A 14,300-nucleotide genomic window follows, 5' to 3' on the forward strand; every position below is an offset into this window, starting at 1 on the left:
AGCTGAACTCAGCAGTCTATATGTCTATATACCCCCTTAACCAAATGTCAGCTGATTTTCAACAACAAAAAATACTTTTCAAGTGATATATTTTATTATGAATTAAAGTTTCATATTAGCATCGTGACATGGATCATTCGAAGGTGTGTCTACAAAATTTTTAGTTTGATATTTTGTGACATAAATATTTTATATATTTTAATATATGTTTTGACATTAACACATTAAATGTTATTTTGGTCCCTATTGAAAATTAACGTTGTTATGTATAATGTTGTATATTGGTAATATGTAAATATTCAATTTGAATAAACTATTTTTCATTAAATAAAATTTTTGTTTGTATTGTATTCAGAAAAATAGTAGTTGGTTGATGCCATCGTTTGACTCTACACCTATGAGGAAATCATCAGCAATGAAACGTACTACATCGCAAGTATTAGGAAGTAGTATTATTTCCAATATTTCAAGTACCTATGTCATACCTCTTAAGAGAAGAAACACTAGCAGTTTGTCTGCTTTACTGGAAGCTTGCGAACCACGGAAGCCTTCTGAATTAGTAGTCAGTAGACAGAAACAACAAGATATTTTAGCTTGGCTGCAACATAAAGTTAGGAAGGGTCAACCTTGTGCATTAATTTTGTATGGTCCATCTGGCTGTGGGAAAACTGCAGCTTTAAGAGTACTTGCCAAGGAAAATGGTTTTAATGTTACAGAATGGATTACTCCTGTTGACCAAGCCATGGATGAAAACAGTAAGTGTTTTTTTTGTGTTAAACAAATTTTGTTTTATTAAAAAAGTACAAAAGAAATATTTATTTGACATATAACAAAGTTTTGAATGGTAAATTTTGACCCTTTAAGTTTAAGGTTTCAATGAAAACACATTAATCACTAATTATTTTCTAGATAGGGTAATGAGACAAGGAGATAGATTTGAGGATTTTTTAATTAGGGTTACTCGATATAGCTCAGTTCTAAGTAATAGCTCCAGTCGTCTTCTTCTGGTAAAAGATTTCCCAAATGTTTACTTTCAAGATACAGATAGCTTTTTCTCGGTTTTGGAGTAAGCAAAATTATTGTATTTATTTTGATGCATTCAATATATACTTATAATTTATTTATATTTGTAGAAAATATTTTGAAATGGGAAAAGAACCTATAGTTTTTATATGCTCAGAAACTGGAAATTCAAAATTGTTGCAAATGTTATTTCCTCCTAATGTAAAAGAAAAGTTTGGTATAGACTCAATCAAGTAAGTTATTAAAAGAAGTAAAGTTCACAGTATTTTAATTCACCTTACTGTATATATGCATTTATTAAATTTTGTATGGTGTAGCATAAATCCTGTCACGCAAACTGCAATGAAGAATGCATTAAAACGAATAGGCGATATTTTAAATTTAACTGCTGGGCAGATGATACATGTTTCTCAGCTTAAAATTGATGAAATATTATCTAATAATATAGGAGATATTAGAAATGCTGTGTTAAATCTCATTTTCATTTCGTTAAAAGGTAAGTAAAATTAACGACAAAAATATATTTTACTTCTAAATTCAATATTATAATGTTGCTATTAGTACCTGAACAACTTGAAAACGTATGTAGTTCTCGAGTAGAGAGTTTGGGTCTTCTGCATGGTGTTGGTCGAGTAATAAATCCCAAAAGTAAGTACAAAAAGATACTATGTTATGAAACAGAAAGATGTAGTGAATTAAACTTTTCATATCAATTTCCTTGCCATTATTAATTTAATTACTTTTATGTATGTCAATAACAAGGTGAATATATATTACCCTTATAATTCGTTAACTGATGAATTATTATAGTTGATAAAGCGGTATGTAATTACAGGAACTCAAAATGGAAATTCATGGAAATTTGTTCACGATCCTGACGAAATTGCAGCTTTCTTTCAATCGCAGGCGACAGTATATCTAAAATTTATTCAGGAAAATTATTTAAATACTATAAGAGGAATAGAGGAAGCGAACGCCTGTGCAAACATCTTAAGTTTAGGAGACGTTTTAAATTCTGAATGGCGTGTACGTTATGTGTTTTTATTACACATAATTGCAGAAGTATTTCGTTTCACAAAAAATTACGTGAAGACAAATATTATATGAGTCACATAAAAAAGATTCAAAAATTTAAGCTTTCCGTTTTTATGTTAACAATTTTAGGATATCAATTTAACTAAAGTTACTTTGTCATTCTGCACTCGAGGTCTAATGGTGATGAATGAAAAACCAGTGTCTGGATGGAATCCTGTAAGGAAACCACAAAATGACAAAATTGACATGTTAGTACATGAATTCTACAATTGTGTATTTAGTATATAATAATAGTACTTTGTAATTTCAAACGACAGTAATGTTAATAATTTCACTTTTGACATATGTGTACATTATTACATATACAGGCAAAGGTGTTTGGGAAGCGCAGAGATTCGATGGTACGAGTCTATAATTAAATCAAACTCCAAACGTACAGAGGAATTGCCTGATTTTGATACCGAATCAATTATCGAGTGAAATTCATGGAAACACGTTATGAAGGAAGGAAGTGAATTATGTATTTATTTAAAATTTATTTTTTACTAGTATTACGTAGATATCAAATATAATATCAGTAGAAAACGAACGGCGCGAAGAATATAGATACGAATCATTTTTCGAATATCTTTGATTATTTAACAGTTCTTGAACAGTTTGTATATATTGTTAAATAATGGTTTTCACATTATTATTGTTCGATATTTGCAATAGTATTTTATTCCATACACTAATTACTTTTCACGCAGAAAATAGATACTCATGCGAATTATGTTGATAATTACAACAACGATAACAAGAGATTCGCCATTAAATAGAATTGTATACAGTTTATTCGGTTTAAAAGAAATATCCTTTATTACGAATACTTTTCTTCAGGATTTAATTTGTGGCAGTTACAGAAGAAAATAATTTAATATAAAGATACGAATGTTTAACTTTTAAATCAATTATTTCTGAGCGAGTATTTCGTTTAAAAAAAACGCGTACATCTTATAATCTAATTGTTCTTCATAAATAATTCTTAAACGGTTACATTCAATTAACTATATTTGTACATTAATAATAAACTTTTTACACATACTAAATATGTTGCGGAGTATCGTTTATGGGATTCTCTCAATTAAAAAAGTTTATAGAAAAAATGCAGTAATAAGCAGTCTTCTGCTTTGAATACCTTATATGTCAGTGTTCGTCAAATCGTATCAAGTTATTTCAAAGTATTTTAAATAATTTGTATATCGATTACAGTCTCTTACTTTGAATTCACGAGGAAAATGAAAAAGGCATAGATATTTGAAAAGCATTGACTCGATGATACAGCATCGATGAAATTGTCAGTATTACAAAGTCTTAGGTACACTAAAAATCGTGTTTAAAAAAACAACTGTTTGTAAAATGAATAAAGGTACTTTTTTAAGCGAAAATCGAATATTCCTTCACTAATTTAAAAATATAAATAAAGATGTATGACTTTAGAAGTTATTACGATGAGGCCAGGGAAGGATTATTTATAATCGACAAAGGCTACGCTGCCTTCGAAATGGCAGCTTCTTCTATTGTCGAAATCAGAATATCAAGACCAAATAGAAATCCTTCTTCATGGTTGCCTTGTTCCCACGGCTTTCTATGTGTCACTCTTTGTCCATTCGGTAATTCTTGCGTCTTAGTGAAGTCGATCAACCACGCGCCAACTTTGTCGTCATCATAGATCATGAAGACACTACTACCAATTATCTGTAAAATAAATTATTGCACATACTATTTATTTCAAACAAGGATTAATAATAAAGAAAGTCATGTATGTTATGCATATGAGGGCGTTATTCTTCTTTCTTTAATATCTTTTGCGGAATGTCGAAATTCGTTGGATTAGTCACAGCTTCAGCTATTGTTCAAATTAGATTATTACTGTGTTCCATTGTACAATTAATTTACTCTTTTTCATTAAGCTTTTTGTGCATTCAGATGAAAAATCTTCTTGATTCAAAACTAAGTTTTCTATTTATCATGAATATTAGATTACAGAAAATCTCGAGCAGTAGTCAGGCTCGTCTTAACAACATTATAGGTCCCTAACCCCTTCTCCCTCGGCCTGTGGTCCGAGGTGGTCCTGTTAGTAGTCCTGTTTTGAACGTTAATCGATTAGTAAAATGATAATGCGTACTTCGTGAGTCTTGAAGTACTCGGACGCTTCGATTTTCGAGCGAAGATTCTTCAGTCGTACGAGCAGCTTCTCGCGCGTTGCCTCGCGAGTTCCTAGGAATAGCTTCATGGTATCGAGGACTTCCTGGTGGGACTTCACTTTCTTCAGATCGGTGATCGGCGGCGCTCCGGGTAATTTCATAGCCTCGATTCGGAATCCGTGGCTACGAGTCGAGCTCTGTTGCTCACGGAACTGCATGTACCGTAATTTGGTCACGGCGCGTTGCTCGTGTTCTTGCTTCGTTGGGGCGTTGGGATCGACGGCGATCATCTTCTGATAGAGATCCGGTCTCGCGGTCGTCTTCGACACCTCGGACTCGAGGAACGTCCTCGTCCCCATCTTGATGTCCATTACGTGAGGATCGTTGAACCCGAAAAGCAGATCCTGCAGCTCGATGAACGTGTCGCCTTTGTACTCTACTTCTCGGTAGTATCTACGGAAATAGAAACAAAAATAAAGTTAAAATTGTAATAGGATTGTCTGAATCAGGAAGTTAAATAAAAAGTACAAGTTGTTCGATAAGAATTTAGAAATTATGTAACACACACACATATATATAACACTGTACTTACTATACAGAGCATTTGATTTAAGGTAGTTGTAAATAAATCGATGAAATGAAGTAAATTCAAGTTATACTCTAAGTCATATTGTAAAATAACCGTGTATGTACTATACAATTTGTAATGCATATGCTATATAAACCTTGTATGGTTTAAAGCAATAAATAAATAAATAAAAAGTGCAAGTAGTCAGGGATTGTAATTTAGAATAATATAAGTTTCGTTTCTTGGTTTAGGTATACAATTCTTTGGTATACGCGATAAAGGTTTTCCCAGGGCTTTAGAATTTTATTTTCTAATAAGACGAATGGTATGGAATGTTTTTACAAAAAATGATAAAAACTCAATTTACACTTCGTATGCAAAATTTAATGCTTCATTTTTAAAAGGTTTGAGAACCGCTGGAGTGGAACGATTGAATAGCGAAAACCATTTAGATAACGGAGGTTTCACTGGAATTAGGTTTTTCGCGGTGATTAGGTAAATCGAGCTTGCGTTTACCTCGGTATGCAATCTCGTAATTCTTTGTCTTTGCTGAGCGCCTCGTAAACGATCCTCTCTGTATTCTCTGATCCTCCTGTTTTTCTTTTCCAAACTGTGCCGGGTCCGGCTGGCGCGAAGCCATCCGGGTGGCCGGATAACTGGAACCAGGACTTCAATCTATTCTTCAACAGAACGTCACTGGCTGGTGCCGTTAGATCTAAAGCGTTCTATAAAACAAAAACAAATAAATGTATGTTAATCTCACGAAATAAATTTACATTTAGTCTTGGACATTTAGGTTGAAGAAACGTAACAGTTGAGACTAATATTGGGTTGTCTGGAATATTAATATATCGGAATGGTTGAAAACAAATAACATGTGGACATCCCTTAAAAGGTGGAAAAATTGTGGAACAAAATGGTACATATATAATTCAATAAATATATATATCGAAATTCAAGTCTTTGAATGTTCCTTAAAAATTGGCACGAACTTTCTGGACAACCCAATATGTATAGTAGCTTCGTTGCAATGGAAAATCAGGTTGAGAACTCGGAAGGTTGGTGTAATTTAGAGAATACTATATTTTTACTTGAACTACATATATAAAAGATTGAATGCGAAGGCACGTAATTAATGTCTACAACTAATAACTTGCACAGCGAAAAGATCAATACCAGTGCCAGAAACTTCAACGAGAGGTCCTCTTCAGGCGTGGTGGCATCGGAGAGAACCATAGGGAATTGTTCCATCTTCTGAATCGTCGCTGGATCATTGGGAATCTTGGCGAGAGCCCTGGTCGAGCTGGATCCAACGCTGTTGGACCGATTCGAGCCCATAGAGGTGCTCCTTCGCCATTGACGAAAAGCGCTGTAAGTACTGCTCGACGAAGCATCCTTCTGCCTTCGATGATCTTTCTGGTTGGAGTTATGGTTCACATGCGTTTGCTCTTTCTTCGATGGCTGGAACCAAAGAAATCTACTAAGAATTTAATCCAGTCGACATCAAGTGCGATTTCGTGTCGATTGATACCTGTTCACATGAAAACGTAACGTCACTTTAACGCATATCATACAAGTCAACATTATTGCAACATAATGTAATAATTACGAACAAGTCACAATATAGAGCGTTCTCTGTGTGACAACCATTGTTGTTATTGAATTGTAATAAATGTTTTGGAATAACAAATTCCGCGATATCTTTAATTTGCACGTTACATTTTTTAAAATGTACAATCGAATTTGATTACAACTTATAAATGTTAGATGTAGAAAGTAATTCTATGCATGTACATTCTATTCTTTATAACCCTAGTCTAAACAGATATACTTACTTGTAATTTTAATACATTAAAGTGCCAATCTTCTAAGTGATCAACCCGATCTCTATTACAATGTATCTATCCTATACATTTACAATTTTACACATAATCTAAGTCTCAACCTGATGGACATAACATGTAGCGTAATATTTTCTTTATTGTTATTCTTCTACAAACATTAGAGTTACTTGTTATATTTGTTATCTGTTAGAATAATAATGATAATAAATAGCAAAATTGTATGGTTATTGAACTTCTACACATACATGTAGAATAAATTGTAATGACTAGACTGCGGATCTTTATGCAAAATAAAATCTTTGTAAACGTACCTACAAAAACTGAACCTAAGTAGGAATTTATTTTACTCTCCAAGGATTATAATACCAACTTTACTTTTTATATTTTTTTATATTATTGGCTACTATGTTCATTCTATAGTTTCTTGCACGTTCAGATTTTCTATAAATGTATAAAAATCCGCAGTCTAGTAGTGACCATTAGGTTGAGACTTAGGTTGTCAATTGAAAACTTAGAAAGTTGGTACTTTAACGTAATAAAATGAACAATAAATAAATAATAAATGATTGAATATAGAGGCAAAGAATTAATTTCTACACCTAATACATTCACCGAGTACGCAAATAATTCGAACAAGCATTATTATTTTTAACGATAGACGTTCCGACTTTTGGTATACAATAATATGTATAAATCTAAAAGAAATTATACATTACAATGATTTATATTTGATTGTCGAAAATAAAAACTTGAGCAAATTATTAAAATTTATATGAATTTATGCGAATTTTTATGACAGGGATTTTCCGTGTACAGAACTACGTTCCCTTAGCAGCAAAAGGTTTAATTGAGTTTAGCGAGTTACATATTTAGTCGCGTGCTGGCTTCTGCTAATTAGCGCGTCGGAGTTGCCACTTGATCCAATTATAATGCGTTACGTGTTCTTCTGTGCATTAAGAGAACGATTTGATCAATTGGACGGTTGACGCATAGCTGTTCAGACAACTGTGAATAAGATCAGGCGCATGATTCGTTCACGATGTTGAAGGAACAAAAAGAACCAACAACGTTATTACAGAACGGTCTCGGACAACGTATAAAATTCTCTCGCTTTTAATAGTAGAAATTTTTAACCACTGATATCAAGCAGTAATTAAATCAATTAATTTGTTGGTAGAATAAACATGTTCTGTCTTGGATTTTTCTATGAAAATTTCCTAGGAACAGTTATTCCAGAATATTTATTAGAAAATGTTCCATGAAGTAAATATTAGGTGTAAAAATTAATTCCGTGCCTTTATATTCAATCATTTATTTTTTGTTTTTTTTTTGTTTTTTTTTGTAACACTAGTTTAAGTAGGAACAGTTTTAGGTCTTGATAACCTAGGTCTCAACCTGACGGCCATTACAATTTATCTATACATAAGAAATTCGATAGCCATACAATTTTGTTTGTTATTCTTCTTCTAACAGATTACAAGTACAACAAGTAATTATAATAATTGTAGAGGAATAACAATAAGCAAAATATCACGTTGAATGTAATGTCCATCAGGTTGAGGACTCAGAAGGTTTGGTACTTTAATGTACGAAAATGATATAAAAGTGTACATATATACATATATTTGAATTAGAATGATAAATGATTGAATATAGATCCACAAAATTAATGTCTACGCCTAATAGTTTTATAAATTGTATTATTTTTTAACCGACTTCGGCTAAAAACGTCCATCGAAATCTTTAAAATTGTAGTAAGTATCTGTTTCTGTTACACAAGAACTTCTAGCTTTATTTCTCACGTTTTTTATGGAATTGAACTGCTGCTACTTTCAAGAACTTTCATTTATTTATTCTTAACGAAACTTGTAACGTGAAAACACTTTTGTTATAACAAAAATTTCATTTTAGCTGTTTGAACAGAACCTACCGAAGAAGTTCCATAACTGTTACGATCCCTGACTCTGTCTATCCAACCACAAATAAACAGAAGATGCTAGGCACGTTCTGACTTCCGATTGGTGGAAATAGATTGACGATGCGCACTTAATCAATCACAAGTCGGAACACGCTTAGAGCTTACCGCGCATTCACGATAGTATGACCAGAATTGTTCGAGGTGAGTGTACTGCACGGTTACATCCACGATGGAATTATATAATAAACAAGAAAATTTGTACCTTTTTCGTTTAAACGGTTTCGTTACATATCTTCAGCTGGCGGAAAAATACAGAATATCTAAGAATTCTTTTCTATTGGTTATTGTAATAAGTTCATTATGCCAATGTTATATACATTTTATTTCGATCATTAATTACGTAAAAATAATTTTAGGTAATAATTTTTGATTAATATTCTTAAAATTATGTAAGGCTTCGCAATCTTCGCAAAATTGTAACTTCGGGAGCCAGGGGTCTACGAACCAGCTTATATACATAGCTTTCCACGTACAATTTTGTATTGGAAAATATTATTTGTTATCACCGAATATCCAATAAAATCAATAGGTTAGTCATTCAACAATATTTAAACGCTTAAATATTCAAATATTATTCGAAGCGTTCGAATACGAAATTATTTTTGCAAACGAAAATATTTGCAAATTAAGAAGCCCAATTTATTGATACGCGTTTGTTTCGATGGTTTTGCTGGATTTTGCTGGATTTTGCTGGATCTTGCCTCCACTCGTCGAAATGCAAAACAACAACAAATGGAACAGTATATTGCTAGTATATTTATAAAACCGAATCAATTGCTCTTTTGAAACCAGGCGATTTAGCTAAAATTGAGACCCATTATCAAACAGGTAGTGCATAAAATAAAGTCACAGTATGCTACTTTATTAAAAGCGGCCTGATTGAGATATCCCAGTCTTCCCTAATCGCTCGACATCTATGAATGGTTTATTGGACTTCCTTGGCGACGAAGGTTGATTATTATTATTCTTATTGGCACGTTATTATCGCGGGGAGCGTGCCTCGACGTCGATATATCGAAAGCAGGTGGTTTTCGATTTCGCGATACGTCATTCATTTTAATCTACTTGACAAGGTTCGAACGTGAGGACATCGCAAAATCGAGTACTCGCAATTTCTCGACTGGTGCTTTCGGTTGTGTATTTATCATAACCTTGTGATTCGTATCGTTCGTATTACAGGTGAACAAGGTCGTCGTAGTACTAAGCAGGTGCGTAAATACCCTATAGCGAAAGTAGGTGTCGTTCTACGCCGTATCGATTAAATCATACTTCGGGAATTTGGATGGTATTGAAACATATGTATATCAAATTATTTGCTTCATACTAACACTTTATAGACTGGTAGACGTCGAATATGTAATTAAATGTAGTAATAATCTTTATTTTTATAATATTATTTAGCATTGTAGAATATTTACTTTATCTGTTAGAATCGTTTTCAGATTAATATTTGTGTAATGTTTCGTAATTCGTATAACAATGGGATTCGATTAATAGGCTACCGGTTGGTAAATTGTTAATAAACCATTGAAATATGTTATAGTCTATATAAAACTAGGTAGGGTTTAAGTCATCATCATTCTGATTTCGTAATTGTTTCAAAAATATAAGCCCTCGAAAAATTGCCTTGGCAAGTGAATGAAAGAAAGCGATAAAACAACAGAAAAATCAATATAACTATAAGTTTTGCTTATTAAATAAAATTCACTAGCAGATCAGTTTTTTATTTGTCGGCTTTAAATGACGGTGCCTTGCAAAATGGTGTTTTAAAGTGTTTCAATTTTATTTGTATCATGACAAGTCATTTAGTTTTTATTTGAACAAAATTGAAGCTTCAGAAATTCATTTTGCCGAAGGACTCAAACCGATTAGGTGTTAAATGGAAGGTAAAGTGCTTTGATTACGACTGTCAAATAATTGTTAATAAAATTGTTATAAGTTTCTGCGAAACCCGCAACTCAAGCTCATCATTAAATTATATAATTACTGAATATCCTAGAAATGCACTCGAGAAAGAAAAAATACATCAAGGACAACCTCACCGATGTGCTCGACCGCATATCAGGAAAAATAATTAATTCCTGCGGCCATGTCAATATTTGTTCATAAGCTTCATACTTATACTCGTGCATGTATTACTTTAGTAAACAACGTTGATAAAATTTAAATTACAAATTACGTAACTATTTCTACTCTGTACAGAATCTACTCTGTACAAATCTAAGAGAAAAAAACAAATCAATTCTATTCTAGAATGTTGAACTCTAGAAGGTATAGAAATATTGAATGAAAAAGTATGAAACCATTTAAATTATATTTAAATTGTTAAAACAGAGAACCATTCTAAACAAAATTTAATGTAATTTATTTTTGTGCTTTCATATTTTTTATGTTAGCTTTATCATCCAACGTATTCTGCTACACAAATATGTATAATCTTTTATTTTCTATTTATATTATACTATTTATAGTATTATTTATTTTGTTACTATTTCTTTTAACACGTTTGTGAGTTTTCAAAGGATTCTACGTTTAAGAATAATTTGCAATTAATAAACTGGAGAGAGACGACAATTGTTAACGAAATCTGTGATTCTTGACGAGTCTATCGAAGTGTTTGCGGCACGTTTGCGTCCACACGTGAACATTTACATTCTGCGCGAGATCCCGATCGCTCGAACATAGGTAATCATAGCACGATCAGGGTAAAATATGCGAGGAATGTGTAACGAGTCGTCTTCGATGAAGATGTTGACGCATAACCGGCAGAACAGCTCTCGAGGAACGGTTATCAAAGAAGGATCGAAAGATGAGCGGAAAATTCGCAGGATGTTCTAAATTTTGTTTCGTTAAGTCTTCGCACTCCAAACGTTATTGTAAAATAATTTAAACAGGAATAATTACGATATATTAGGTGTAGAAACGAATTCTGTGCCTTTCGAAAATAAACTTACCACTTAATTACGTAGGATTTTATTTGATAATGCCCATGGATGGTATTATTAGTTAAATTATTGTCGGTATAGGTATACGAGTACGTGAACCTATAAACTAGAATAACGGTGTTAGTCGTCGACGCAGTTTGACACTGATTGTCGCTGATCTGTTCGCTTCGCTCTCTCAATTGAAACTAAAACTCTATTATATATCCAGGCGTGTCTTCCAGGCGCCCAAATTTGTTAAATAAGCTATCGTCCGTGGAAATTGTGCACCGAGCGTGTCGAATAGCAGCCTTTCGGACCGTCGCAAGCTATGTCTAGTGCCAAACGTGACAATTTTCTCTTCAAGTTTCCTATAGTTTCGTTTTTACAACGAATTTTCTCGTTCCCGCTTCGACAGAATCAACAAAAATGAAAACACGATTTGGAAAACAGACTTTGCTGCAAAGATAAGTCACACACCTTAGCCTTTGTTTACTTGAAGGCAGAACACAGGGAAAAAGAAGCTTGTAACTTGTGTTCATTGTGTAAGTAGAGCCGGAGCTTACGGAGCATTGACGTCACCGGTGTATTCAGATTGCATTGTTCCAGATAAGTTTCAATCGAGCACCATTCCAGTTTTAACGTTTAACAACGGGAGAGTCCTGAGATAACGCAGACTCGTTGTATCCAGTTTGATAAGAAATTTCACAGAGGAAAAATGTACTCGATTTCCATTTCCATTTTCGTCGCGTGTTTGGGCAACATAATAAACTCCATTGCTCTAAAATTAATGTTTCATTACCACTAATTATTAATTGTAGACATTAAATCTGTGCCTTTATATCCAATCACTTATAACTTTAGTTTAAGTAGAAGTATTTAATCATCATTTTGTTATTACATGTTAAATTATCAACCCTCTAGGTTAGTAGGTTTGTTGTTTTCAAATAAATGTTTCGTTATGATCATACATATATACAATATTATACACTAGCTGTGCGATTTCACCCACGTGGAATATTATTCTTATTCTATAAATATCCCCACTCCAGCGCTGGCTATTAAAAATGTACATAATTAATTTCTACCCCTAATATACAGTTTGCTTCTTGTATAAATGAAGAACGTATTGCATGTTTATTGAACGTATTGCATGTTGATATGACCCCCGTCGAGAAGGAAATTATTTCAGCGATCCCAACTGCGGGTCAAGAAAAACGTTCGTCACAAAAACGTAGAATAACGAGAAAGAAAAGTCCAGACACGTGCGTAAAAAGCTGTTGTGGTTTTGCAATATTTTCACCTTGGGGAAAAAGAAACAGTGAAAAAGAATGCGTTATGTTCTCAATAAACTGAATGACAGAATTTTCAACCGTACTAAAAATCCCATCGTCCAACGACAATGACCTCGAGTTGCGTGCGTCAATGCGCCAGCGAAACCGATTTGATAAAAATGCAATCGTGTCTTGTCTCCTCTGCGAGAGCGACGCGAATCGTTATCCAGCCAAAGGATATCTCCATCGGCAACGTGGAGACACACCTCCAGTCATGGCTAAAATTCTTACCTAAATAACAATTTCGAACAACGAATAAAATACAAACTGTTTATTCCGCGTTAAATGAAAATTAGAATTTTAATTATAGAATTAAATATTCCACGATGAATAAATAAAAATTGTTGGATAAAATGAAAGTGATGAATAAATTAATATGTATTAGCTTTATTCGTTATCCATTATTCGAATGAAATTTTGTCCATCTCTGATCTCTAGTAATGTTAGCCGATTTCGAATCCTTCTTTCAGTGCTATTCTTTAATCATTTTTCTTAATCTTTAAGTCAATCACATTTTTCTCAAGTATAAATTATTTGAACCATTCTAAAAATCTTTAATTAAATGTGATTGAAAATAGATCGGATAAGATTAAGTTTAGATTTAATAGTTTTATATATTCGATATACATATGTGTATATATATTATCATAATTTTATAATTTCAGAAATATATTGATAATTATTAAACTGTGGATTTCCTGCGTTTATGACATTTGAATATAGCAAACACATGTTCCAAACGTATCCATAATGAATGCTTTTATGCAAAATTAAAATTGATATTATTATAATAATGTATTAAACGTATTCTACACAATATGTTTTGCATATGTTTGCCACACTAATGTAATAGTATATAAATAGTATACATATATTGCATTCAAATATAGTGTGTATAGTCCATAAATAAGTGAATAAATAAATATATATATTCGTAATACAGAATTAATACATTCTATAAACGTAGTAAGCATATGCTAAACACATTGCATAGAATATAATGTATGAATTACTATTATAATATAACATTTGCTTCGCATAAAATCACGAGTCTATCAATTATATTATTATTTTTATAGTAGGAATGATTACTTCAAATGAAACGATCGAGATCATTTACGAGAATTTTTCACCAACCGCGAACCAACAAGATAAGCGATTCCTGTTCAACGTATCGACAAATCTTTAGGTGAATTGAATAAAGTCGATCGAACAAGGTTTCACAATGAATTTGTATGCTAAGAGCGACGGAAAATACACGGACGTCTTGCATAGCTAAAATGAAATTTGATTTCGTACTACGCATTTCAGCACGTTTCAGGGTCGAGAGAGAGAGAGAGAGAGAGAGAGAGAGAGAGAGAGAGAGAGAGAGAGAGAGAGAGAGAGAGAGAGAGAGAGAGAGAGAGAGAGA

The 14,300-nt window shown here is 32.7% G+C and overlaps 2 protein-coding genes across 3 annotated transcripts in view; one reads left to right on the forward strand and one right to left on the reverse strand.

Annotated features, from left to right (window-relative positions):
- The first annotated feature begins 1 nt into the window (after nt 1).
- Nucleotides 2-2,742, forward strand: LOC128881544 (cell cycle checkpoint protein RAD17). The gene is made up of 9 exons (XM_054132686.1): nt 2-143; nt 356-755; nt 910-1,066; nt 1,134-1,256; nt 1,341-1,519; nt 1,585-1,671; nt 1,859-2,049; nt 2,188-2,306; nt 2,427-2,742. The coding sequence occupies exons 1-9, from the start codon at nt 129-131 to the stop codon at nt 2,536-2,538; spliced, it is 1,383 nt and encodes a 460-aa protein (XP_053988661.1). The 5' UTR covers nt 2-128; the 3' UTR covers nt 2,539-2,742.
- A 772-nt stretch (nt 2,743-3,514) lies between these two features.
- LOC128881545 (inositol-trisphosphate 3-kinase homolog) overlaps nt 3,515-14,300 on the reverse strand; it is a 24,533-nt gene continuing 13,747 nt past the window's right edge. The window contains exons 2-5 of one of the 2 annotated variants that reach the window (XM_054132688.1): nt 5,989-6,289; nt 5,329-5,537; nt 4,226-4,697; nt 3,515-3,795 (exon numbers count right to left, since the gene is read on the reverse strand). In XM_054132688.1, coding sequence (XP_053988663.1) covers nt 3,586-3,795; nt 4,226-4,697; nt 5,329-5,537; nt 5,989-6,289 — 1,192 coding nt within the window. In that variant the 3' untranslated portion in view covers nt 3,515-3,585. The remainder of the gene's footprint in view (nt 3,796-4,225; nt 4,698-5,328; nt 5,538-5,988; nt 6,290-14,300) is intronic. The other variant, XM_054132687.1, reaches the window with a different exon arrangement.

The sequence above is a fragment of the Hylaeus volcanicus genome, chromosome 8, assembly GCF_026283585.1.
Source record: "Hylaeus volcanicus isolate JK05 chromosome 8, UHH_iyHylVolc1.0_haploid, whole genome shotgun sequence".
NCBI classification, from domain to species: domain Eukaryota; kingdom Metazoa; phylum Arthropoda; class Insecta; order Hymenoptera; family Colletidae; genus Hylaeus; species Hylaeus volcanicus.